The sequence below is a fragment of the Cygnus atratus genome, chromosome 24 (assembly GCF_013377495.2).
Source record: "Cygnus atratus isolate AKBS03 ecotype Queensland, Australia chromosome 24, CAtr_DNAZoo_HiC_assembly, whole genome shotgun sequence".
NCBI classification, from domain to species: Eukaryota; Metazoa; Chordata; class Aves; order Anseriformes; family Anatidae; genus Cygnus; species Cygnus atratus.
Window position 1 is genome coordinate 2,148,488 of NC_066385.1, and position 26,628 is coordinate 2,175,115.

A 26,628-nucleotide genomic window follows, 5' to 3' on the forward strand; every position below is an offset into this window, starting at 1 on the left:
TGACGCGTTAAGTGTCTTTAATCCAAAGGACTGAAGAGCAGACCAGGAAGATTAGTATAAGCCAACAGACGGAGGAAAAAAAAAAAAAGATAAAAACTGCTTCTTAAAACAAATTAAAATTCCATACAGTGTCTAAAAGATCACCTAAAAACTAAACATTGCCTTAAAAAATCTTTTTTTTCCCCATTCAAACACATTAAACGCAGTGAAACATTGTGACAAATAATAATAATAATTATTCATGGACTAAAGACTCCAGCGCAGCCGTTCTGCTCCGGGAGCAGGGGATCGCTCCCAGACCCCCTGCAGGAACCACACTGGGGGGGTTGGGGAGGGACAGAGTGACCCCAGCCCCGCACCACTGCACCCCCATCTCCTCCATCACCCCCGGGACCCCCAGCACAGCATCTTGCTCTGGGGGGGCAGAAGGGGTGGCTGGAGGCAGGGGGGAGCACCCTTGCCCTGCACAGAGCGGGGGGCGCAGGGGGGGCACCGGCCTCCCACCTCTCCCCCCGCCAACCCCTGAGGTCAGAACTGGATCGCAGGCACACACAGACCCCGGCGGGCGTCACGGAGGGGGGAGGCAGCACCTCCGTACCGACGGACACGACGCACAGCCACGCACAGACAGACAGCAGCACAGACATGCGGCCCTCGCGGGGAGCCCTGCGCGCCCCGGGCAGCGTCGAGGCTTCCAGTTCAGGGAGGGCTTGCTGGTTTGGGTTTGTTTTTTTTTGGTGGTGTTTGTTGTTTGTTTTTTTTCCCCCCCAAAGCATGCTTTAAAAGCAGCAGATTTCCAGGCCGGCAAACAGCATGCGCCCTCCTGCACCCGTCCCTGTCCCCCTGCAGGGAGGGAGCTCCCCATCCCTGTCCCCCCATGGGGAGGGAGCTCCCCGTCCCCGTCCCCATCCCCATTCCTGTCCCCCTGCCCGAAGCCTGCCTCTAGCCAGCGCTCCCAGGGCCGCGCTGCCTGGGTTTCAGCTCTACAGTAGTTTTTAAAAAATACGTATACGTTATATACCCTACAAAGGTCACCACAGGAATTTCCATGTCTTTGGAAGGAAGGAAAACAAAACAAAAAACAAAAAGCCGAAATGTTTCACGAAAGAAGAAAATAAAATCCAATTATCGGTGTCATCCACCTACAGGACAGAACCCCCCGGCTGACGCGCGTGGATCTGACGGGGATATCGCGTCGCCTGCTCCAGAAAGGCGAGAAACACAGGTGAGTAGCTAAAAATAACTAGTCTGGTATAAATGTCTGAACTCCATGCGCTTGATAGAACAGTCAGTCTCTTTGTGTCTTTTTCTTAAAAAATATATATATATAGTTATTGCTTTCTCGAGGGCTGCCGGTGCTCGTGCCCTCAGTGGGGGAGCGCTGTGGGCTCCGCAGGGTTGGCTTTCTTTCGCCTCTTCATGAGCAAAGGGTTGGAGGAATCCTCGATTTTCTTGATCTTGATTTGTTCGTAGTCCACTCGCATGGTGGCCAGCGCGCTCGTCATCTCCTCCTGCGGGGAGGGGGCACAGCGCAGCACCCGTCAGCACCGCCACGGGGCAGCAGGGACCCCCCCGGGTCACGGACCCCCCAGGACAGGGAACCCCCCCGCCCTCCTCCCATGGTCCTGCTGCTCACGAGCAAGTTGTGGGATGGGACTGACAGACCCCCAGGCAATTTTTCCAGCCCCCACCCATCCACAGGACAGCACAGGGAGCTCAGTGTGCTCCCTGGGAGCCATTTGCTTTCCAATTTTACACCAAATTGCAATTCCAGCACAAATCAGCCCAACTTGAGACCCTCCCAGCGTGAGGGGGAGGCAGAACCGGACGGCACGTGGAGCACAGAGTGTGACAGGGCCCAAACCAGCGGGCCAGGGCCTCACCTTCACGTCCTCCCACAGATCCTTCTCCTCCTTCAGCACGCGGCTGGTGTGCAGCGGCGTCTGCGGCACCTGCATGGATTGCTGCGGGGGGAGCGGGGCAGCATCAGTCAGGAGCCAGGGGTGCCCCCACCCTGTCCCCAACCCCATCCCCGTCCCCATCCCACTGTCCTGACAGCCCTGCGCTCACCATGATCCAGGGGTGGTTCATGAACTCCGTTATCGTCATGCGCTGGGTCGGGTCCGTCTTCAGCAGGTTGCGGATCAGCTGCTTCACTGCAAGAGGGTGCATGGGGAGGTGTGTGAGCAGGGCCCAGGCACCTCCCCCAACCCCAAAACGCCCACATGTGCCCCCCCCCCCCAGCAGACCCCAGCCCCGTTCAACCCCCCCACAACCTCCTTTACCTTCCTCCGACACTTCCGACCACTCGGGGTTGGGAAACTCGTACTGGCCCATGCGGATCCGCTTCTTCATGCCGGGGGAGATGGCGAGGCCGTGGTTGGAGTAGAAGGGGGGGTACCCACACAGCCTGCATGGAGCAGGGGGGCAGAATCAGCGCGTGGTACCCGGGCTCTGGGGGAGCCCCCGGTACCCGCTGGGATGGAGAGGGACCGGGTGACTTACAGGATGTACATGATGACGCCGAGGGACCACATGTCACAGGATTTGTCATATTTCTCTGGGCCCAGCACCTCGGGGGCTGGTGAAAGAGAGGCAGACACACGGTGTGGGGGTGCTGGGGGGCAGATGGAGCCCTTGGGGCATGGGGGACGCTGCAGCACAGGCACAGCCGCTTTGCCCACGCAGTGCTGAGCCTGGTGCTGTGCACATGCAGGGGCTCAGCCCACACACACGGGCAAAGCTTCACCCCCCCAAAGCAGCGAATGCAGCGCGTGCCGGCACCAAGAGCAGCACAAAGCACCCGGCAAGGAGCCGTCCCAAACGCCCCTCTGTGATCAGGTCACGGTGGGCGCAAAGCCAAAGGGCTGCACCTCAGGGGTGCAAGCGTGGCCCCCTCCAAGCCTCCCCCCTTGCTGTGACCCCCCCAGCCCTGCAGACCTGGGAGCGCTCGGAGCTTACCCACGTAGTACGGCGTGTAGCACGGCGTGGCCAAGGAGTTGTGCGTGGTGGTTTCTTTAGCAAAGCCAAAGTCAGTGAGCTTTAACACAGCATTGGGCCTTTTGGAGGTGTACAAGAGGTTTTCCGGCTGTGGAAAGACAAGGGACAGGAGGTGAGCGGCAGGGCTGGCAGCAGCCCCGGCAGCACTGCGGCCAGGCAGGGCTCAGCACCGCGGGTGAGCGCGCAGCGTGGTACCTTCACGTCCCGGTGCGCGATGTTGATCGAGTGCAGGTACTGGATGGCTTCCCCAATGCTCTTCATTATCTCTGAAGCCTCTGAAGCAGCAAGGAAGCCATTGAAAGCGTTTACAAGTGAGTTACAACAAGCACTGCTCCCTGGGCTACTCTACAGACCAGGAGCCAAAGAGCACAGCTGCAGTCTAAAGGGTTTCCTCTCCCCAAAACCTCCCTTCCCAAGCAGCGACCCCACAGACTGTGTTTTTGCTCTGAAAGCCATACCCCCAGAATTCAGATTTTTGGAGCGTGGGGGAGTGTTCTGTGCTAGCGTGCAATGGGTGGTGCACAGGGGAAGCTGAGAAAACATTCCCAAGCTCTGCTCTTTACTGAGCAGGAAAAATCAGGGCCATGATCAAGGGCTGGGCGCTCACATCTGAATTGCTCGTTCCCCAAACGCAACTGCTGCTAATTCAAAGGGCCACCGAGGAAATGGGCCGCACCAGAGACACTCCTACAAACAGCAAGAAATGGCCCAGAGACCAAAGTGCAGGGCACCGCGGGCTCCGTACCCCGTTCTGTGAAGGCCTGGTCTCCCCGGTCCTGGATCCGGCTGAAGAGCTCCCCGCCATCCAGGCTGCAAGAGAAGCGGGTGGCGTTAGGTGGGCGCGGACTCCCCGGCGCCTTTGCCAGCAGCCCTGCAAGATGCCCCAGCTCGAGCAGCACCAAAGCCTTTGACGCTCAGCCAAGCGCCGCACAAGCTCAGCAGTAAATTTATCTCTTCTCCATCCCTGCCCTTCGTTCGGCACTTCTGGGCACTGAGCGCTTCAGAGCCTCCCTCTTCCAGAAATGAGAAGGGCAGAGGATTCACACATGCTGCAGAGACACGGGGTGCAAACGGACGTGGTCGCCGTGCCAAGCCACAAAAATGCATTTACAGTAAAGACGGGGAAATGCTCTGCCGTGGTGAGAGCACTCCCAGCCTGCTTGGCCTACTTTAGCTCACAAGGCGACCGAGCTCAGCAGTACGCAAACCCAAACCCCGCGCCGGGAGAAGTGCTGAGCTCAGACGGCTGCGCAGGTGAGGTGCCGGCGATGGGCCACGTGCCCAGCAGACACTGGGCTGCTCAGGGACCTCCTAAATGCCCCAACAGCCAGGGAACAGCACAGGGCTCCACCAGTGTGACCCGTGTGGGACAGTCCACATCGGCTTGTAGGTGGGAGAGGCAGGGACCGGACCCCTTGCAGCACAACAGCTCGCAGGTAAGGCGCTGGAGAAGGACTGTGGAAACCTCAGCGTGGCTCCCGCCCCCATCAAAGGCTCCCCAGGTACCCTAAGGAAAGGCTCGACTCCAACAGAGATCAGGGATAAGAACAGGGATCGCTTCTCCGTGAGAACAGGGATAACAGCGTTTCCTGTCTCAGTCTTATCTAACTCGAGCAGAAACGGCTCCCGGCTTTCCCAGCGCAGAGAGCATCTCAAGGGAGCGCCCTGGACATAGCTGGACATCTGCGACACGGACAGCGCCGAGCCACCTGGGCCCAGCACGGTCACATTACGGCCCACGCGCTGCCCCGTGCGGGGCACTACGCCCACAACGCCCCTCGGACATCAGGGAGCCATCGCAGCCGAGCCGCACGGAGCTGTCAGCGCTCTGGGGACTCGTTTCCTACCGTTCAGCTGCTCCCTTCCCACGCAGGTAGATGCGCCCGTCGCACGAGCTCTTCCCGGCCGCAGCTGCCCGGCGCGGTTCGCAGACGCCTCTCCCCACCCCTGCCGTGCTGCCCGCCCTGCCCGCTCCCCGCGCCGCTCGCCCCCTCGGCCCCCCCCAGGCAACCTGCCGGCTTGCCAGGGGAGAGGTTTTGGCAAGGAAGCTACATTAAATCACAGCTGCGGTTGGGATGTGGTTTCAATACTTTCCCCTTCATTCCTCCTCCTCCCCATGTTATATCAGACATCTACCCGAGCCAGCCTCGCTCAGCAGCTGCTGCGCCGGGCGCTTCTGCTCGGCTGCTCGCTGCCCCGCAGACCGCACCGCACCGCTGGGTGCCAGGAACCCAGCGACTACCCCGGCTTTCCATGGCCAAAGCCAGTTTGGTTATGACCCATCTGCTACCAGAACCCAGGCCTGAAGCCTCCCGAGTGCCGAGCAAGTTTTCAGAATGACTCAGAGCCAGCGCCGCTCCCGCCCAGGGCGCTCAGCACCTTGGAAGTCCGTCCTGCAAACATCTTCAATGCTACGCCTCTCCTGGGGCCGGCGTCCCCACGGTGTCCCCAGTGCCCACGCCATGGGGCCGGGTCCCCCCTTCCCCATCACCCAACCACTGTGGCAGGGGAGCGCACTGGCAGCCAGGACTCACCACTCCATGACGATGAGCAGACACTTCCTCCCCTGGTAGAGGTTCTCGTAGACGTCCATGATGCGGACGATGTGCGCGCACTGCGACGCCCTCCAGTGCAGCTCCACTTCCCTGCGGGCCTTGGGGCAATCCTGCAGCATCTGCGGGAGAAGCGAAACCCCCGTCAGCGCCCAGCCTGGCACCTGCTGGAGAGCCGGGGCCAGTGCCCCGCTGGCACAGCGCCCCGGGGGGGGGACACGCAGGGGTGCAGCCCGAGCGCAGATGCTGCCCGCAGGCTGCGGCGAGGCGCTCAGGCGCTCAGTGCAATGCCTCCATCCCCATCTAGCGGGAGCAGCGCGAAGCCACCCTGCCCCGAGAGGCGCCCGGGAGGGTGACGGGGCTCGCTCCGTCCTGTTAACCCTCACCTGAACGCCCGGCCCCCCTCCGGTGACCCTGGACGGGAGACGGAGCAAAAGCAGCAGTTGCAGGGAACGCAGATGTCCCGGGGAGCGCTTTCACTTGCTCCTCCATCCCAGCAGCAGTACCAAAGCGCTCCAGCAGACGCCAGGCTTGTGCATTAGGAGTTTAATCGGTCTTGCTCCCCAAGGACTCCTCTGTACCCTTCTCCTCCCACATCCTTACAACAGCATAAGCTGCTTGCCCTCGCTGCCTCGCTTCGGAAGCTTATCCCAGCTGCCTGTCGCCTGTCTCCCACCCGGGAGGTCTGCAGCCAGTGCCCTGCCAGCGTGACACCAACCAGCGCGACTCCTCACTGCATTTATGAGCTTCTTTACGCCGTACCAGCAGCACTGCATCCCCACGTGCCACCAAATGGCCTCGCCCTGCCCTTCGCAGCCCCCAGGCAGCCGCGCTCTGCCCCGCAGCCACGCGCTGGCACTGCCCTGCAGCCACACACTGCCCATCCTCTCCTGCCCCCAGGGCCACCATCTGCATCCAGCCACCACCGCTGGTTTAAAACATCGGCCTCCTGCTCCGTGGGACAGGCACGTCGTCCTGCTTGGGGCCCCCCCATGCACGGGCACGATGCAGGAGCAGCTTCGGAGGCCACCAGCAGCACAGCACGCACGCCCGAGGACGGGACAAAGCGAACAGCCAGATGTTCCCTAAGTAGCAGGCTTTTCTCCCAAGCAGCAGCAGCCCTTTAATGAGGCCCTTGCCCTTCCCAGAGACAACTCACAGTTCCCAGGTGCAGGAAGGATTAGCTAGTCTGCCACAGACTATTAATTACCATGTTTGTCAGGATAAACAACCAGCCTTAATTATTATACTCCTAAATATAGAGCAACAACAGTGTCTATCCTGAGTGCATTTCATCTTCCTTCCTGCCTCCAGCAGCTCTCAGGGCTGGGCTCGGTGGAGCACAACACCCGCTGCCCCCAGCTGGGACCGGGTCTGCAACGCCGGCTCCAGCACCAGAACAGGCTGGCCTTAAAAAAAATAATGCCGCATCTCCACAGCTCCCTTTGGAGCATCCTGGCTGCTGGAAAGGCTGCCCCCACATCCCTCCGACTGGCCGCAGTGTGTACAGGAGAGGTGACCGGCAGGGCAGATGGGAACACCCCATCCCCAGGGGGGACGCATGCTAAGGAGGGGAGAGAAACAGCCCCAGGGCTGCGCACAGGCAGGAAACATCAGGTTTGGTCATTTTGCAGCACACGACAGCCTAATCGTCCGCTCAGGACCTGGTGCTGCAACAAGACAGCCCAGGCGGCTGCCACCGGGGTGACAGGACCCAAAATCATACCTAGAATACCACTCCAGGTGCAGCGTGCTCTGCGACAAGGGTTAACACCTGCTTTGGCCCCAAAAGACGTGAGCTGCCCTCTTATAAATGAAATGCTCGGCAGCTGTGCCCACCTGTATCAATGTAAGCCCTGGCAGAGGAACAGCAATTTGCAATCCTGCCTGCAACTGCACTCGCCCTTTGCCACAGGGATGGGGACAACCCCGACACCCACCCGTGAGCCCTCACCCATGTGCCTGTGTTTTCGGTCACGTCCCTCCCCGCATCCCCGGCCCTGCCACCGGGCTGTAGTGAGCAGGGTTCCTGCCCCAAACGCTGGGACTCGGCGGTGCCCAGGGGAGCAGAGGGAAGGGCGATGACGGCCGCAGAAGGCGGAGAGGAGAGCGCCAGCCCCAGCCCCAAGGACACCATCAGCGCTCGCAGCCCCTGTGCCGGCTTCAGGGCCGCTAAGCAAACAGGAAGCACCGGGGCTATAAAAAGCAAAGCAAGAACCGAGTCGTGAGAGAGGGCAGGAGGCACTCGAGGCACTCCTGGCCACGGCTGCCTCGGAAAGCTCCCCGCAGCTCCGGGGACAGACAGGAGAGGCGATGAGGGGAGGGCACGGCCTCTCCCATCTCACCAAGCCACCCGCCCCCAGCACCAGGGGACCCCAACCCACAAAATCCCACCCGGTACAGCCCAGGGCACCTCCGCACCTCCGTGTGATAGCTCGGTGTGGGCGTAACAGCCTCTGGTGAAGGTGGGGCGCAGGGCAGAAGGCTGGCAGCCCCTCCAAGCCCCGCCAGCCCCGAGAAGAAGCCAGGCAGCAGGGCAGGGACAGGGCCTGGAGAAAAGCTTTGTTATTCACGGCGCTGCCCCAAAAAGCCTGGGTGGGGAGTCAGGGAGTTTAAAAGAAAAAGAAAAAAAAGGGAAAAAAGAAAAGAAATTGTAATTACACACAGGGAAAATTGAGCAGCAGGAAACAGACAGTTAGCATAACTCTAAGCAGAACAAACAGGAGAGGTACAGAAACATACATCCAATTTTCAGAGGTCACTCCGAGCGCTTTTAAAGGAGCTTAATTGTATTTCCAAGGAGCTGGGAGGCAGCCGCCTCCATTACCTGTGCCAGCACAGCCGTGACATTTGCTTTTGTACTCGGGCACCCACAGGCAAGTAAAGTAAACAGCTGCCTGACAGCCTTCAGAACACCCCCCGCACCTCGGCTCAGCAAACAGCCCGGCCTCCCTCCGATTTCCTGTTAGCTGTGGGATGGAGGAGATTAAGCCTCGTGAAGGGAACGAGCTGGGCTGTTTGGGAAATGTTCCCGGTGCCAGCTAGAGGCCAGACCCTGCGAGGCTGCATCAGTGCCGCAGCGGGTCAGGAGGATGCAGAAGGGACGTGGCAACGCCCACGCCACGGTAAAAGCATCCCACGGGCCGGCGGGAGGGTGCTGGGCTGCTGGCAGCCCCAGTGGGCAAGGGAAGGAGCCCACGGGAGGGGGGTGCTCGCGTTGCCCACGCACACAGACCCCGTGCTGCCGTCGGGGCTCGCACCGCCCGTGGCACTCACACGGGGTTGTTCTGCTCCTGCTTCTCCTCCTCGCCGCTCCTTCCAGCCGCTGCGCTGGGTGGGATGGAGAGAACCAGAGCAAAAGGGGCAGCCGCTCGGGCCGAGGACAGCTGTGACATTTCTCCTCTGCTCTTCCACCCGCAGCTCGGCTGCCGCTTCTCTCCCCGCCGCACCCCAGCTCCCCGCGCGGCTCCGAAGGCAGCAGCAGCGCTGCTCCCCAGGCAGCACCAGGGCATCCCCTGCTCCCTGCACTCAGCCCCGTTGTGGAAGCAGCGCCCTCCTCCCCGGCAGCTCGGTGGCATCGGGCACGTAACGGGATCAGCACAGAGCCCTGCGAGCCTCAGCAGCACGGTCACGGCTATTCCGAGCGCCGCGTCCCCGCCTGCTCTGCGCCTCCCCACGGCGCCCATCGGGCACGGCCGAACCCTTTCAAAACCCCTTCTGAACCAACAGCAAACATCCAGCCACCCGGCCCCAACACCACCTTTTTCAATTTCTGGTTAAAATACATCACCGCGCATTCATGGAAGGTGGGGAGAGAGACAAAAAGTGGTTTATCCTCGTCATCCAGGGAGAAGTGAGCCCTGATGTCCCCCAGTTGCTGCTCAGGGCTTTATCCACTGCCCCCAGATTGAATTAACACCATTTTAGTGCTGCAAAGCAAAGCTATTTTTCTACAGTCTGCAGCTTGCTCCGGTCACTTGTCCAACGTATTTGGGTGTGTTTGGTAACACTGCCCATGTCCCCAATTTAGCTCTGGCATCCAGGGTGGCCCATGGCCGCAGCAATATTTATATTCCTTGGCTTGCGAGGAAGAGGCTGGGATCAGAAAAGCACCTTGTGTTTCCCTAAGGCCCAGAAAGGGTTAACGGCCCCCTCCTTCTCGCCCACCCCAGCCCATGGTGGGGGCCACCTGGGGCTTCAGAGCAGCTCCAGGAGTGCATTTGGCAAGCCGAGCGGTCGGCGGCACGGCCGGGTTACCCGTGCCCAGGTGGGAGGGCGATGGCAGGGCAGGGGCAGCCCGCCGGACACAGCCGGGTGCAGCTCAGCTGTCCCCACCCCTGCTGCCTCCTTCCAGGGGGCGGCTCCTGCGGACCCAGCTCGACGCCTTCAGGTGGGAAACCAACGGGAATTCGTGTTTTCACGGAGAAACCCACGGACAGCTGGGAACATTGCTCAAAGACGGGGAAAAAAAGACCGAACACCAACACTAAGCAGGGGGATGCTCCAGCACCAGGCAGAGGGTGACTGTCCCGATACTGGGAGTCTGCCGAGCACCGAGAGAAGCCGTGGGGAGGGACGGGGCTGACCCGCAGCACCTCTGCCTTCGCGGGGCCAGGAGCAGCGCGGCTGCAGCAGCACCGCGGGCACCGCGCGCCGTAACCGGATCCGGGTTATGAAAGCGTCCGCGGACGGAGGGCAAGGGCAGCGCCGCGGGGCTCAGCACCTCCGCTGCCGGCCTCGTGGGGAGCAACGAGGCAGCGCCCTGCTCTCTCCGTAACCACCGTGCTTTACAAAAAAGCCCTGGAGCAAAAGCTGGGCAGTGGCATGCGTTTACACAGGGTTAGACGTGCGTCAAACGCGGCTGCGTAAGGAAGATTTTGGTGTTTGCGCTTCTGAACTGTTCCCTAGCAAAATGCTACCTCATCCTCAAGCTCCTCACGCCCAAACCTCTCCGAACCCGCTGCAGCTCAGAGCAGCCGGCTGAGCCAATTTTTCTGCTCTGCAGCCCCCGCGAGCCCGCTGGGTGCTAGCAGGTTTGCAGAGGAGCGGCCCCGGCGCTCCGCAGACACCCTGACCTTTGAGCAACGACTTCCAGTTAGCAAGTAAAGGCCGGGGCCGCCAACCCGGGCACCCTCTGGACTGCCCAGGGCTGCAGGCCAACACCTCAAAGGCTTTGGCTGAGCAGGCGGGGAACACCAGGGCAGGCAGCAGCGTGCGGGAGCCGCGCTCTCTTGCATCACCCTACAGCTTCACGGCCCCCGGGGCTGGTACGGGTCTCCAAGGCAGGGCAGGGGACTCCTCTTCCACGGTCACAAAGCCCCTCCGTGCCCAGCCCCTCAGCCCCCAGCCTCTGTTTGCTGCCGGCAAAAGCTCTGCCCAGGCTGAGCCGGGGTAAGGGGCTTCCCTTTGCAATCACAGGCGAGCTGTGGGGAAGGTGGGTGGGAGCCAGGAAGGAAGGAAGGAAGAGAGCAGAGCAAACACGGGAGCTGGAGCCGCACACACACGCTCACGGTCCCTCGCCTGTGCGCGTCCTGATTCAGCCTCGCCGCCCCCTCGCACGACGCTTCGCCGTGACTCACGGCAGGATTCGCACGGGGAGCGTCCCCAGCACCCAGCCGGGGAGATGCTGAGCGCCTGCCGCAGGGTGGGATGGGGCAAGGAGCCGAGCTGCCCCTTCCCCAGAGCCCGACGTCGTGGGACCAGGCCACCAGGGGAGCATGCCCTTTGCTATGCAGCATTTTAGGGAGCTGAACATTTTCGGACACCAGCGTCGGCTGCTCACCTGCTGCGGCGGCCACCGAGGCTCCTGCTCCATGCTCACGCGGGCACATCGGCTGCTCCTGCAGCTGGGGTATCCTATTTACCTATATTCCCTGATCACCAGTGCTCCACCTGCTCCCAGTACAGCAGCACACACATTATTTGTGCAGGAGCCGTGCCTTTGAGGACCCTCCAGCAGCAGGACACCCCACGGAGCAGCCCACACCGGGGGGTTACAGTAACCTGCTCCTGACGCACGAGGAATGAACTCACAGCACAGACCTGCAAGTTGTCACCCGCCCACGTTACCAGGAGGAAAGCAGAGCAGGGGCTGTCCTGGCCAGGCAGCAGCGAGGCGAGGAATGTTTTTCCCTAATAAAGCAAAATGGTTTCTCTTCAAAGGATTTGCCTCTTCCAATCTTTTCAAGTGAACCGGTTGCCAACTGGCACCAGTTGCGTGACACGTTCGCAGAGCTGGTGCCGGACCCTTTGAACGTGCTGTGCCGGGACCGGGATGACCAACTGACCGCATCCCCCGTTTCTTTTCTCTGCCGTTAGTACCAGAGCATTTGGGAGCCCCTGGGGGGATCACCCCACGCAGCCAAGCCCCCCAGGGAGCTCCCCAGCCCCAACGCCGCTGGGACGGAGCGAGCAGGAGGGAGCCCGGCTTCCCCTCGCGCTGCCTGGTCTTGAACTCCGGAAGAGAAATCAAACTGCAAGTCCCAGAGCCCGTAAGAGGAATGAAGTTACCCAATGCAGGAACACTCATCGTTCAGTTACAGCACACCAATGACAAAACGTGCGGCTCAGGAAACCTCCCCCACATCATCGGGGCTCACACACGGACCTTTGCGTTACATTTACATCCTCCCCACTGGCAGCACCCAGGGGTGAGCAGACCTCCCTGTGGGCTGCCCGTGCACGGAGCAGCAGACGAGAGCCTTCAGCCCCCAGACCTCGTCCTCCCGTTGGTTTGTGCCACGGTGATGTGTCCGGAGGAGCAGCCGCACGGTCCCGGGGAGGCAATGTCCTTCCCACAGCACGTTGCAGTCTGCCACGCCACGGGGCTGCCTCCCTGCTCAGCTTCACTCAGGGCACAAAGACCGCAAGGAAAGACAGTAACAGCCACCAGCTACCGCACGCGGTGCATTAGCGGCTTCATCCCCCCACTGCCTCGAACCAGAGGTCATCCTCGATACCCATTTGTCTCCGGGAAGATGGAAAGCTTGGAAAAAGCATCCCAGGGAGAGAATTATTCAGATTACTTTCCCCCAAAACACCTCTTGCAGACAGAAACTCAAAATAGGCAAAGCCCCCAAGCCCGTGAGCTGTGTGGCTCCACATTTTTCAGACGCACGCAGCCCCCACCCCGCGACGCCAGCGGGCGATTTCACAAGCGGGCAGAGGACGGAGGGCTGGCGAGGGAAGCGACACAACCATTGCACGGCGCTTTCACAAGGAGACCTGCAACACCAGGGCCGGCAGAGACCCAGCACGAAGGGGCCTCGCGCACCCGTGAGCATTGCACCATCCCCTGCAAGCTCCCACTGCGGGGGGGTGCCGGGGACCCCCACCCGCCACCCACCCCCCTCAGCCCAGGGCATCTGCTGAGCATTTCCTCGCCCATGACAGATGTGGCAGCTATTCAGGCTTTTCAGGCAGCAACAAAAGCCTCGCCGGGCGCACAAAGGCGAGGAGCAGAAGAGAGAGGCTGGGGCTTAAACAGGAGCCACCTGCTGAGGGCCCGCGCCCCCCTCCCCGTGCAGCCGGGACACCCCCCTCTGCCACAGCCCACTGCCCTGCACCAAAATACTGCACCATGTCTTGCGACAGGTGCCCGAGGACACTGCCCCAACGCCGAGGGAAGTGCCACCAGCACAGCGGGGACATCGGGGACAAGGGCGTAAGGAGGGGGCTGCGGAGCTCGTGGAAGAGTCAGAGCAGGTAAACGGCAACTGGGCGGCAGCACGAAGCGTCCCCGCTGACTCACCACCTCGTAGTGACAGCACACCAATGGCAGACTGCTGCGAGCGCTTAATGAAGATAAATAAACAGTTTCTGCTTCGTGTATCTGAGAAAAAACAGTATTAGGGGATCATTCGGTTCCTGGGTTGTGTTTTGGGATCGTCCTCTTCTCACCACCGCACATCAAAAAAACACGGAGTTGGGGTGAATTGGGGTGACTGCCCCACTGCTCCCCTCTCCAGCGGGGTCTGCGTTGCATGGTCAGATCCCAGCTCAGGCCCTCAGCACTCATTACCGAGACCCTTGGTGTCCTGTCACGCAGGAGGGTGTCCTGGGGTGTGTCAGGACATCCATTAACCAGGCTGGTGCCAACGGGGCATGAGGACAGGTGCCTGCACCAGGAGCTTCCCCAAGTGTGACCAGGGACTGACTGGGAAAGGCCCAGGTCCTGCCCTGCACCTGGGGCTCAGCACCGAAAGGGCCCCCACACCAGATGTAGGTGCCACAATGGGCAGTGCAGTCACGCTCCCGTGGGACAAGGATAAATCGCTCCCCAGGGACAAGGAGGACAGAGGTGATAAATCACCCCCCAGGTGGGCAGAGCACGTCGGCACTGCTGGGCCCAGCGCTCCCAAGCCAGGACGTGTTCCAGCAATGCAGCTCGGACTGGTGCTTGAGCAGGGGGTGAATGGGGGGTGTCACGGCCAAAACGCCCCAAACCCAGCCTGCCACTTCCTACATGTGCTGAGACGTCACCTCCCCCCGGCAGTGACAGTGACACCAGATGAGGTCTGAGCAGGGAGGGGACCAGCTGGCTTGGGAGCAAGGCAGAGATCACCAGCACCGCCGCCAGCATCTCGGGCCCTTTTATCTGCACCACAGAAAGTGAAAGGAAAATGAGAAGTCAAGGGAGGGGCGAACATCTTCACATGAGCTACACCCTGCTGAGGCCAGGGCTTCATGCACAAACGCTTTTTTGCCACCTCCTTGCAAAGCCTTTGAGGCCACCCCAGCTCTCCCTTCAGATCCCCCCCCTCGAAGTCCTGCATCTAATTAGACTTCCTATCGGAGCCGCTGTGCCGGTGAATGGAAAAGTGCAATGTATGTGCTTTACGATAGGAAGAGGCTGATATTTATGGGTGTGTTTGATACAGAAGTGAGCACTAATGTAAACCATTAACTCAGCTCTGACCTACGTACTTTGCACTTCCCTCCCGAAGGCGCGTGCCCAGCTTGGAAGCCCGCTGCTGCAACCCCACTGCAGCACCCTCGTGCCTCCGTGGCAGCACAGGGCGCCAGCTCTGGGCTCCGCGTCCGTAGGGTTCCCTCCTGGCAGACACACAGACATGCTCAGCCCCATGGGGCCGTCTGTCCGTCTGAGTAGCCACCAGGCACTCGGAGCATCCTTTTGGGTCCCTGGCTCCAACAGCCCCAAAGCTATGTTCTGCCTGTCTGCACAGCAAGGCCCAGATGAGCCCACCAAATCCGTTTTTGGGGAGCCCCTTTCTCCCAGCCAGGCTGAGGATGGATGAGGGAAAGCCCACGGGATGCAGTGCAGCACTCCCAAAGCTCCTCTCGCCACCCAGGACATCACCAAGGTTTTATTTACGTGCCCTTGAAGCCCGGTGACGCACACATGGCACGTTTTACATCACTCTGTCCTTTCCTCAGCGATTTGTTTAGAAGCGTTTCATCCCCTCGGCAGGCTCTGTCAACACCGGGGCTCACAAACACCTTCCGAAGTCGAGCCCAGGGACGTGAACCCCAATCGCAGCACCCCAGATCACCCCGGAGGTGACGAACCCCCCCAGCACAGACTTCCCCATACCCAAAACCAATGTTTGCATCTGACCAGCACCGCTGCGGACGTGGGGCTGCCCTGTGCCGGCTGGGAGGCGTTTTGCCCCCAGTCCCCACGTGGCCTGGATGCAGCCCTGCAAAGCGTAACCAGCTCCTGCATTAAGCGGCCGCTGCTCCTATTGAAAGGAGGTTTTGTGCCGTGCAGGGGGAAGGTCGGAACAAGAGCAACACCGGGATTTCATAACACGCCTTTGTCTGCGCAAGCAGGGGCCCCGCGGCTGCCTCCCCAAACACACTCCCACCCCCGGCTGCCGTGACCGCCCTCCTCCGGCCTTTGTCCCTCCACCCCACACACGGAGGAATGACCCTAAAAGCTCCTCCGGCTTCTCCAGAGCTGCCAGCCCCGAGGCAGCCCCTGCCCCGGGTCCCTTAGGATGCACAAGTCCCCTTTTGGGGAAAGCATGGGGCAGGAGCGGAGCTGGTGTAGCTGACCCACAGCAGGCACATAACAAGGGTGCTAACGAAGGGGCAGGGGAAAGGGGAGGCTCACAGAGCTGTATCGCCCCTCCTTCCTCCATCTCGCCCAACAGCATGCTGACCCCGACCTGGGGCTCTCGCTGTGAGAGGCTGCCCTGCGCCTCCTCCTCCTCCTCCTCCTGCTGCTGCAGGGGTGTCTCACACCCCCGGCACCCAGCGAGGCCTGCAGAGGACCTCGTATGAATACCCCCACTTGGGATGAACCGACCCGGGCTAAAAGCCAGAAGCTTTTAGCTCCAGATCCCAAGCTCCCCGTGGGCACCTTCCCCTTAAGCACAGGGACGAGAAGCATTTTGGGGCTGACCCCAGACCTCAAAGCACTGCAGGAGGGTGAGCGGGCGGCCAGGCGAGCAGCGGCCCAGCCCTCCCTGTGGGCCTCTGCCACCCTTCCACGTGGCCTCACAGAGCAACAGGAACCGAAAAGGGCTTTGGGGCCCTTCCAGCAGCGGAGGAGGACGTGAGCCTCCTGCCACGCACCAGTGGGCCCCTGTGAGGCCGCCCCAGCACCCTGGCGCTCAGCACCCTCAGCTTCGTGCTCCCCCCAGCATGCTGCAGCTCGGCCCCCCTGCGCCAGGCGTCCGAGACAATTCCAGCTGAGAGGAAAACACAGTTAGGCTTCTATTTTAAAAAGCCCTTTTTGCATCCTGCTGGCACCTCATTAAAGCACTCAGGACACAGCTGCTATTATTAGCTCTCCCCGGCCTCTCGCGGCAGCGCCAGCAGCGGCCCCACGCTGGGCACGGGGAGCGGGCAGGAGGAAGGGAAGGGCTGAGGGAGGAAGGCCCAGCAGGGCCAGGACGGGGCCCAGACCAGCGTCCTGGTCAGCGCAGTAACCTCGAAATACCTCATCCAGCAAGCATGCATAATTCATCACCCAGTGCCTGGCTGCACATGCCTCCACAAACACCGTCAGAGGAAAAACCTCCCCTCTCACTGTGACCGAGAGGGACCCGCTGGGCTCGGTCTCCACAGGCTGTTCCCGCTAAGAGGTCCGGCACTGGAAACACCGCAGAGCAAGGAGTCGATAGCGGAGGTTTTGTCCTCTTGCACCTTATAAACACACAGTGAAAACAGGCTCTGGGAAGACCCACTGATCCTTCCACAAATGCTCCGTACCCTGAACATGTTTCGCCTGTTAGAGTAGCATGGGAAGGGAATAAAAGCATAAAAGCATAAAAGCAGGGGCATTTAAACAAACAAGCCATCAAAAAACCTACCACCGCATTTCTTGCTGCCTGCCCAGCAGCTGGACTGCTGCTCGGGACTCCTCTCCTCAGCCAGCCCCGTGCCAGCCCTTACACCCAGCACCCTCGCAGACACGGGGCGAAGGGAAGCAGCTCTGGGGCTGGCCAGGGGCTCCCGGGTCCAGCTCTGTAGGAATTCAAGCTCTTTCAATCCCACTTATTGACGAAAAGGGCTCGGGGCCGGGGGGACGCCGGGCACAGCCAAGCAGCAGACAGTCCTGCCTTTGTGCGGTGCGGCCACCCTCTGGCCCAAGGGCTCCGGCAGCCCCAATACTTCTCCAAAGGCAAACCCTGCAGCCTGTCAGGCACAATGACACCAAGCAGTTTAGTTTCGGGAAACTGTGTCCCCTCCAAGCTGACTGAAATACCTTGGGATCTCCCTGTCCTGTGCAGGAGGAAAGCACCCAATGCTACCACGTCCCCCTGATCCTCCTTCCCAGGATCGCTCGCCTGGCTGCTTCAGTACGGTCTTTGGATAGAAAGAAATAGAAAAGGGATGCTTTGGTAAAAGCCACAGCTGCCTGGCCTACAGAACAGAGCCCGTCTGTATTGCCAGAGCTGTGCAAAGCTGAATGAACGGGCTCCCATCATTGAATCCTCATCTGATACCGTTGATGGAGATAAGAGCATCCCTCTGACGCTGCCGGGGGGGCTCCAGGGACACCAGAGCAGGGGGCTCAGAGCGGGGAGGGACGGGTCCCCAGCCACCAACCCCTGAGGGTATGCGTGCACACACGGTGTGATAACAGCAAAGCTGCGCATACCAGGGATTTTTGGCAGTGCTAACTCCCTGAGAAGTCCGTTGGGTTACAATTTTGACCTTAATGGAAGGTGCCATGAATGGATTCAAAGAGAACCAGCAGCAAGACTGGAGAGGTGACAGGCTTTGTTCAGGCGTGCAGAGGAGAGGGGACAGGGGTCTGGCAGGGGATGGGGTTTTGGCAGGGGACAGGGGTGTCACAGCCCCACAAGGGGCACGGGACGCTGCTCCACGGCAGCTCCAGCCCCCAGGGAGGGAGCTGCTGCTCAGCCACGTGCAGAGACCACACTGTAATCAGCATGAAACCCCCGGCATGTTACTCACCCAGGCTTCACCAGCCCAGGATTTGCATCCCTAACGACAGGCACCTCGGGCCAGGCTGGTCACCTCCCTCGCTGCGCCCTGCCGGGAGCTGGGGCCACAGGAGCACCCAGGGCACCTCCGAGCCCCACACAGCTGCACCGCTTCCCCACCGGCTTCCATCTCACGTCGTGGGCAGGGAACTGCTCCTAACCAGCAGCTCTTCCTCACGGCGAGGTGCTGGAAGCTTCTTCCCCAGCATGAAATAAAGAGGGTGGGAGGAGAGACAAGGAGGGAGATGTTAGATGTCCTGCTCTGACACAGAACAAGCCACTGAGTCACCAAAGCCAAGCGGTGAGGTGTGGCAGCGCCCCCAGAGCGGGACGGCCCCGGAGCTCAGCCGTCACCCGCCTGTCGGGAGAGGGCTGTGTGTTTACGTGGTCAGACAGGAAAGCAGGGAGCGGTCCTGGGCTATGAAGTCCTGTCCAAGACCCAGACTCAAAGCGAATTTCCCGTCGGTCCCAGAGCGGTTGCTCTCGCTCACGTCCCTGGCACTGGGAAGGGGCTGCTCCTTGCAGGGACACCCGCTGAAGACAAAAGCAAGCCTCTTGCAAGCCCCCGGGTTAGCCAGGGTGAAGGCGTCCTCCCAGGGAATTCAGGCAGATGCCAGGCTGGAGGCTGCAATGCTCACAGGCTCCCCAAAGCAGCCTTCCCACTGGCAAGGCACCATGCACCCCATGCACCGGGGTGGAAACCCACACACAGCCTGCGGCACGGGACTCCCACCCAAAAACACCGGGTCCGCAGCCCTGATGACTTCCAGGAGATAACCCTGGTTTAAACTTCCTGGCAAGCCCACCCTTCCCAGGGAGAGGCAGCCAGCCACTGCGGCAGAGCGACTTATGCAACAGCAGCCCGTGTTTTCTTAGCAATCTGCCCAATGTAATGGGCAGCGGCGTTGCGAAACGGCTGGAGAGGAAAAGAGGGAGACACAGCAGAGCCTGGAGGGGAGCAGGCGGGCAGGAGGAGGCTGTCGTAGGCTAAGCTGAATCCTGCAGCCCGGCCGTGTTGGGAAGCAGCAGCTCCGGGAGTCGCAGGGACGGGGCACTCGCACCCACAGCAGCACCAGCTGAGAGTGAGCACGGTCCCTGCCTTTTTGCTAAGGCACGGGGATATAGGATACGTTGAAACTGTCCTGAAGCATTCTTAAATGCCAAGATGGTAGATGCAATGAGGCTGTCACAACTACTGAAAATAAAAACACATTGCTGTTACCAGACCAGCCTCCCTCCCCTTTTATTTTTTCTTGAAGTGGCTGACGATAACATGCATTCTTTCTGGTTTGCTTGCATGTGATTGCACATACCTTCCTGCAGCCCAGATAAGCTGAGACACCCGGGACGCCGTGCCCATTTCCGAGCAGCGCTGCTTGACCCGGCTCCCGCCCGCACCTACCGGCTCGAGAAGCAACGAGCGCGGCTACTGCGGCCGCCACAACGCGCTGCCAAATTTCCACAGCAGCCCCAGCTTTTGTTCCAGCCAGATTTCCCTGAAAACACACATTTGGCAGGAAGTCCGAGGAGCCTTTCGTGAGGCTACGCTAGCTCTGCGCCGCAGCTCAGGGCCAGACGACTGGCGAGGACCGCAGACAGAAGCGCTGCTCAGTTTTGCGAACACTCGGAGCAGAGGAGGTGCCTGCCCGCGTCTGCCCCATGGAAAACCCAAGATGAGGCTGCCCAAAAAGCACAGGAGGGCCTCAGCCCCTCAGCACAGAGCCCTGGCCCGCTGTTGTACAACTTTTGCCTCCAGCAGACAATGCTCGGACAATGACAACCTGAGCCCAATGCACGCTCCTGTGCCAGGCCAGCAGAGCTGAACAGGCTCGACCCAAGTGGAGCACCCTGCTGCAGCCGGGGGCACGCAAAGAGAGGCAGCAAAGGTAATTAGGATGAAGCTAACGAGTCCATCCCTCCGCTAATCCCAAATCTATATCCCAAACCAGGAGAACTTATGGGAGCAGAACTGCAAAGTCCCCACCTGGCTGGAAGCCCCTGGAACATTCAGATCTGAGCTTGTGTTTTGAACTTTATCTCTAGTTTAGGCTACAGCTCGCTGGACGGCCAGGCACACAATCACATGCAGCCCTGACGCCAACGGCTTAAATAATCTCATTACATATGACGGCAAACGCCGTGACAGTCACGGACCCCTTGAGCCAACTTGCTCACCTGCCCTCTCCGCGGGGAGCAGTTATTCTGTCCCAACAAAGCCCCGCGCCGACGGAGGGCACTAATCCGTGGGAAGATGCTGTTGCCCTCCCCGGCGGCGTCAGGCTCAAGACTTTGCCGTGGTGAGGCTCCACATGCTCAGAGGGGCTGCTCCAGCACCCTGTCCTGTCCCCAGCAGCCTGGTGACGGGGACAATCCCACCACCCTTCACGTTTTCACAGCTCACAGCGTCTCCAGCAAAACGCGTGTGCCAGGTCGTCTCAGGGCAGGGGGGTCAGCAGCACTCAGACTCGCGGCCTTCGGTCCCTTCCTGAGGCCGTGAAGCAATCAGCGAGTTAATGCAAGCATTAAACCTGTGGTCGCCACAATCCTGCCCCAAACTGGTAAGATCTTAAAAGGCTGAAATCTTTGAAATGAATCGGCCGCTAGGCATAAAGGAACAGCGGCTTAAAAGCTGTTTGAGGTCTCTGCATTCAGACTCGCTCCTGCGTGAGCACACACAGGCGCAGGCTCTTGCCCAGGAACCACCAGGGCATCGCCCCCCGCTCACAGCATCCCCCCCTGCCCCATCCTTGAACCTGCAGGCAGGGTGCTCTCTAAAACAGAGCATCACTTACTGCCCCACAGATCACCACGATGCACAGCAGTCCCGGACCGTGCTGAAATCCCTGCCCATGGCAGCAGGGTTGGAGCAAGGTCTTTAAGGTCCCGTCCAACCCAAGCTGTTCTATGAAACGTCAGCCTCAACGCAGCTGCCTGGGCTCAAAGCTGGTTTATTAGGGAGAAATCTGGTAACGCTGCGTTCACCTGCAAGTGGGGCCAGTGGAGGGATCGCCCCGGCCCTCAAGGGTCTGCACCCAAAACCAGCAGCCTGCAAGCTCAGCCGGCTCCTGAAGACCCTCTCCCCAACTCCTGCCCCACATCCACCCCCAAACCCCTTCCCACAACACGGAGAGGGGCTGAGCAGCCCAACCAGCCCCAGCACGGGGCAGGCGATGCTCAGGGCCTGTCGGGGAGGGGAGCCCCAAGCCAGAGGGGCCCCAGGGGCAGCCCCGCAGCCTGCGGCAGCCGCCCCAGCCAGCCCCGGCGCGGCAGAGGGGAGGCAGCGCGTTATTCTTGGAAACCAGGAGGTGAGGTCATGCTGCCTGAATGCTGCTGCAACTTGAGGCCAGGCGCGCAGGGCCGCTGTGCTGCGAGAGGGGCCTGCCTGCCGCACCGCACCGGGAGGCAGCGCGGGGCCTCCGGGGGGGTCACCGGAGCCGGCAGGGGGACGGGGCTTCGGCACGCCGCGGGGTCCTTCCTCACGGTCCTTCGGCAGAGGGCAAGCCCCCGCGGCTCGCATGGTGCAGGTACAAAGATGGGAGAGCGCGAGCCCCAGAGAAGGGATGGGGTTTAAAACACAGCATCGGCTACTGCCCTCGTACCGCTGTGAAGGACTCGTGAGGGCTCAGCCCATCTTGACCACAGCCCGGGGCTGGCCTCGTGTCACTGGGGTGGCCAAAGGGCTGCTTGCCAGTGGCCATGGCTCCAGCTGGCCCTGTCCACCTGCTCCGTAACGCCCGCACGGCCCAGCACAGCCCATGCCCCCACACATCACAGCCCGAGCACAAGCCCAGCTGTTTCGGAGAAAAGTCACCTCCAGGCTTCCTCGGCACAAATCTTCTTGGAGTTCATCTGTGTCGCCCATCTAGCCAACACACGAGGAGGCCTGACTTCTCAAGCGGCTTCGAGTTATTATTCACACCTTGCTCCAAACGCACGCAGCACTCCACGACAGGCAGCACGTGCCCAGGGAGCCCCCAGCACCGCGGTGCTTTACAGCACCCATGGTGGCCAAAGCTCGCTGAAGGCCAGGCAGGAGCTCAGCACGAACAAGGAATTCATCGTTCTACCTGGTGGCATCTGGCTATTAATCACACGCACACCGTGAAGCTCATGGACGAGAGGGCAGACACAGGCTCCCTGTAAACCCGCAAACCCCTGCATCCCAGCATCTGCGAGCACAGGAAACACGGATCCTCCTCTGCAAGACCTGTGGCTGAAGGCATTCAATTACTAAGAGGAAGAGCCCTACCATTTCCTGAGCATGTGCCAGAGCACAAACCAGCCCCCGGCTCCCAGGCCGTTATCAGTTTATCTCCATTGTAGATTTGACTGCTCGGAACATGTAATGTATTTGGAAGGGATTATGGCTGATCATAAATTGTTTAAACAAACTCAAAACCCAAGTCAGTAAACTCTTTTGGTCAATGAGATAATAAACCACTGCCTTGGAAAAGCCCCAGTGATGTCACTATACTTTCCACAGCTTTTAAACTATGAGTTGTACAAAAATCCACAGTGAAGACATTTTTGGTTACATAAAATACATAGCAGAGCTCAAAAAAATCCCACCGCTGACACAGAAGCAGACACACAGCGAGGTCTGTTTCCCATGAGCGTAAGCCCAGGATATTCATTCACTCCATCACTTAGGGGTTATTTTTCCAGCTGGCTTGTCTGAGGGACAAAGCATTTGATCTTAAATGAAGCTGAAGTGAAACGGGGTGCTTTGCTTCTTTAAACACCCTTGTAGAAAACCCGACCCATGGTGGCAGAGAGAGCACAAGGCCACCAGCGACACAAACACTCATCCACGGCGCTGATAGCAGCTCCGATACTGCCTGCCCTACTTCCACGGCAGGCGGCCGAAAAGAACAATAAACCACAAAAGTACTGGGCTCTCCTTCCTCCTCCTCCATCACAGGAATCATCGCTCATGTTATCTGATGAGACGGAGACCGAGTGAGACTGAGTGTTTCGCAAACATGCCCCGGAGCACCAAGGATGCTCCAAAATCCAGGCTGCAAGAGAGAGGGGACAGCTCTGCAGGAACTGAAGGGAGAGATGAAGATTCCCTGCTCTGAAATTTGGGTGAGGAGAGACGTTTGTTTATTTTAAGGGAAAACTGCTCCATCGAGAGACACACAGGGCACAGAAAAACTCATCACCTGCCGCCCCTGGGCCTCGTTCTCCAGTCTGCATTACCTGCCATTTGCTTATGAAACACTGAATTTGTACAGCTCGCCTTCAGCCCAATATCTCACCTAAAGATTAGCTGAAAGGGGAATTTGCAGCACACAACACAGCCCTCGCTCCCAGCCCCACCGTCGCAGCCAGCGCCACATAATGCCCACAGCCTGACCACAACGAGCAACGCCAAGTCCAGTCAGCGGTGACCTACATACAATAAGTTTTGCAGAGGTGACAAGCCTAGTAATAAATCATGCCAAGGAAGAAAGGGGTAAGAAACCACCCAGAGCTCGCGTTTCAGCTCCACTCATCACCTCTCCACAGCCTTCGCGTTCCCACCCTGCTCCACACCCAGGAGCAAATAAACCACAGGGTCCCCACCGCCGGTGGTGGGGCAGCTCAGGGCTGAACGCAGGCAAGAAGCACCCGAGTCAGAAAAATCTGTGTTTAGAACCATCTGCTCCTGAGCGGACAATCCATGGACTCCACGCTTGAAGTGTTTCTTGATAGCAGGAAAAAATAAATAAATAAATAAATAAAAAACGGGTGTGGGAAAGCATTGAAACAATATTGATCTATAAGAAAAGGAGTATCTCCTGGATTTACCTAGGTACAGTGCAGCACATAGAACTACCATCCATTAACATGCACACAACACTGTTTTATTTAATGGTGTGTCTCTGACATGGGCTATTGCACCAGAAAGAGGAGAAAATTGGCCGTAACATTTTCACCCCCGCCGGGACGCTGCCTCTGAGCTCAAACTCTCCCGGAGCACTGAAAAGTGCTCTTAAGCAAAGTGACCCTCAGCAAAATGCTAACTTAAATGCGTCTCTCTGTTTGGGAGGGAGGTTTAGCAACATAATAGTCACTCCTGCTCCAAGAGGAAGCACAATGTATCCAGAAGTCACTATTAATATTAAGGAGACACCCAATTGTTTCCTTCCAGTGGAGGACCGCATTAATGTACAAGATCTTGGAACAGAAAACATAAAGAGAAACTACTCTGAATGGAAAGGTTTGCTGCACAACCAAAGCAGGCAGCAGGAAGAGATTTCAGCTTTGGCTCCTGGATAAGGGCCATGAGAATTCTTTTAAGCATCATCTGCAACATGACAACCCAATGCAATCACTTCTGTGTATCCCGCTTTAGGTCATCATTCCACACTGGTGCAGCCCATGAGTAATTCCGATCCAAACACCTCTCTGCAGGTCTCTAACAGAGATGTCATCCCGGCCGTGTAGCAGGGAGGGATGCTGTCAGCACACGCTGCATCCCAGGCTGTCCCCCCACCAGCCCTGGGCCCCGCAGTCCGGTCCTGTCTCCGGAGAGGGACGACCACGGCTTGTAGCTCGTGCTCCCCACGGCAAGAAGGGCACACGCAGCTTGCCCCAGATCCCAGGCTCCCGGCAGAGCGGTTTATAGGGGCTGGAAGGAATCACTTACAGTAGCAGCTGTGCTGCTCTTTGGAAAACCAGAGACGCATCCAACAGCTCAGCTAAACTTTCCTCTCGCCGCCGGGGAAGTGCGAAGAGGCTGGGGCAGGGGACAGAGGGGAGAAGACCAGCAACTTTCCAAAACAGAGATTCACCATCGGGCGCACCTCATCCTCCAAGAGCTGCACAACCATTCTGCCCCATACCATTAAATCCTACACCACAAGACGCTTTTCAATATGGCCAAGGACACAACACAACACCTAGCACTAAATCCCAACCCCGTCCGCTGGTAGCGGCAGGGCAACGGTGCAAACCTCCGGCCCCGACCATCCCAGCCCAGGTTTGGCCGGGAAGGAACCGCTGGAGCTCGGTGTCCCCCGTCCTCACACCGCCGCTGCCATCCTTCCCCTTTCAGTGTTGCGAAAGGGAAGTGCTGGAATCCACGCTTTAAATAGTTGAGTCAACTGTAGAAGTGGTGAGGAGCGTGTCTGTCAAAACAGAAGAGGATTTCGCTAATTTCCATCCCGACGAGCTGACAATACATCTCATCCTGCAGCGTAACGGGGTGCGGCTAACGAAAATCGCCTGCCTTTTGGGAAGAAACATCAAACTTTTGTCGTCTGACCGCACAAGGCCCCGCTGAGCCGCACGCGTTGAGCGCCGTCCCACAGCGACCCCGCGCACCCCGGCAGCGCCATTTGTACCTCCAGAGCCCACCTGCCCATTCCTTCCCGTTAGGAACCTCAGATGCCGACAGACGGGCAACTCTAAAAACAAAGGAGGTGAGGGTTACACATCCACGCGGTGATATTTTCAGCCTTCACGATTCTCAGGGTAACGGCGAGGTTTTAACAGCTAATGCGTGGGCGCCAGCCGCATCTCTGCTAGGGAACACGGCGCTCCCGTGGCGCCGGCTGTTCGTGCCCGTGTCCCCCGGCGCTCCGTCAGCCTCCTCGAAACTTCCCCACGTCCCTCTCCGGCAGGGAGCCGCGCTCCTCGCCTTCGCTCCAAACGCTCACCCGAAAAGCACGGAACACCGAGCGCGTGCCGGGGCGCCCCTCGGGTTGTGCTGCTCGGCTGAGCACCCTTGGAGCGGGAGTGGGTTGGGGACGACGGAGGAGCAGGATAACACCGAACCATTCCCCTTCCAAAGCGGGGAACGACGGCTGCTCCTTATTCTGCGCTGTTTCACGGGGCTCCATTCCCAGTCCCAAGGTCCCAAGGGGAACGGGACCAAGAGGCCGGCAGACCCCCGGACCCCCACCCAGCGCCGCTGGGCCAGCTCCGTGCTGGGAGCCCCGCGCTGGGAGGTGTCACTGGGGGGCACCAGGGCGAGAACCCCCCCGGGGGGCTGCCTGCCGGGCAGGGGTCTTCTCCCTCGGCCTCGGGGCTGCCCGGGCAGCCGGGGCGGATGTTATTTCGCTGTGGGAAAGCCCTGAAGCTGCGCGCCGGGGCGCTTCGTGGCGAGCAGCCCGCAGCGGGGCGGGCGGAGCGAGGATTGAACCGAGCCGGGCCGGGCCGGGCCGAGCCGAGCCGGGCGGCCCCGAGCCTTTGTGCGCCCCGACGGGGGGGACCGGGGGGCACCGGGGATGGGGTGGGGGGCCCGATCCGAGGAGAGGGGAGGGAAGGGGAGGGGAGGGAAGGGACAGGAGGGAAGGGGGGGGCCCCGCGCGCACCTTGAGGGCGAACTTCTCCCCGCTCTTCTTGCTGAAGATCTCCAAAACTTTCCCGTTGATGCCGAGCCCCAGCACTTGCGTGGTGACCTTGTAGTCGTCCGTGATGGCATTCTTCCGGATCTGCAGGCCTCCCTTCCCGGGGAACGGCGGCAGCGGCGGCGGGGGCGGCCCGTGGGGGGGGGCGGCGGGCGGCGGCGGCGGCGGGGGGGGCTGCGGGGGGGGGGGGCTGCGGGCTGGGGAAGCCGGCGGGCGGCGGGGCCCCGGAGAGCATGGCTGGGAGGGGGGGGGGTCGAGGGGAGAGGGGGGGGGGAAACGGGGGAGGCTGCCGCCGGGCTGCGGGGGGGCTCCGGGCCT

At 60.0% G+C, this 26,628-nt stretch overlaps 1 protein-coding gene across 1 annotated transcript; it reads right to left on the reverse strand.

The window, feature by feature from the left end:
* On the reverse strand, positions 1 to 26,545 carry MAPKAPK2 (MAPK activated protein kinase 2). The gene is given in 11 exon segments (XM_035561388.1): positions 1 to 1,511; positions 1,884 to 1,964; positions 2,071 to 2,156; positions 2,286 to 2,410; positions 2,506 to 2,581; positions 2,962 to 3,088; positions 3,196 to 3,275; positions 3,746 to 3,810; positions 5,535 to 5,674; positions 26,275 to 26,499; positions 26,501 to 26,545. Coding segments are annotated over 11 exon segments (1,194 nt in total). The 3' UTR covers positions 1 to 1,367.
* Positions 26,546 to 26,628: the final 83 nt, after the last annotated feature.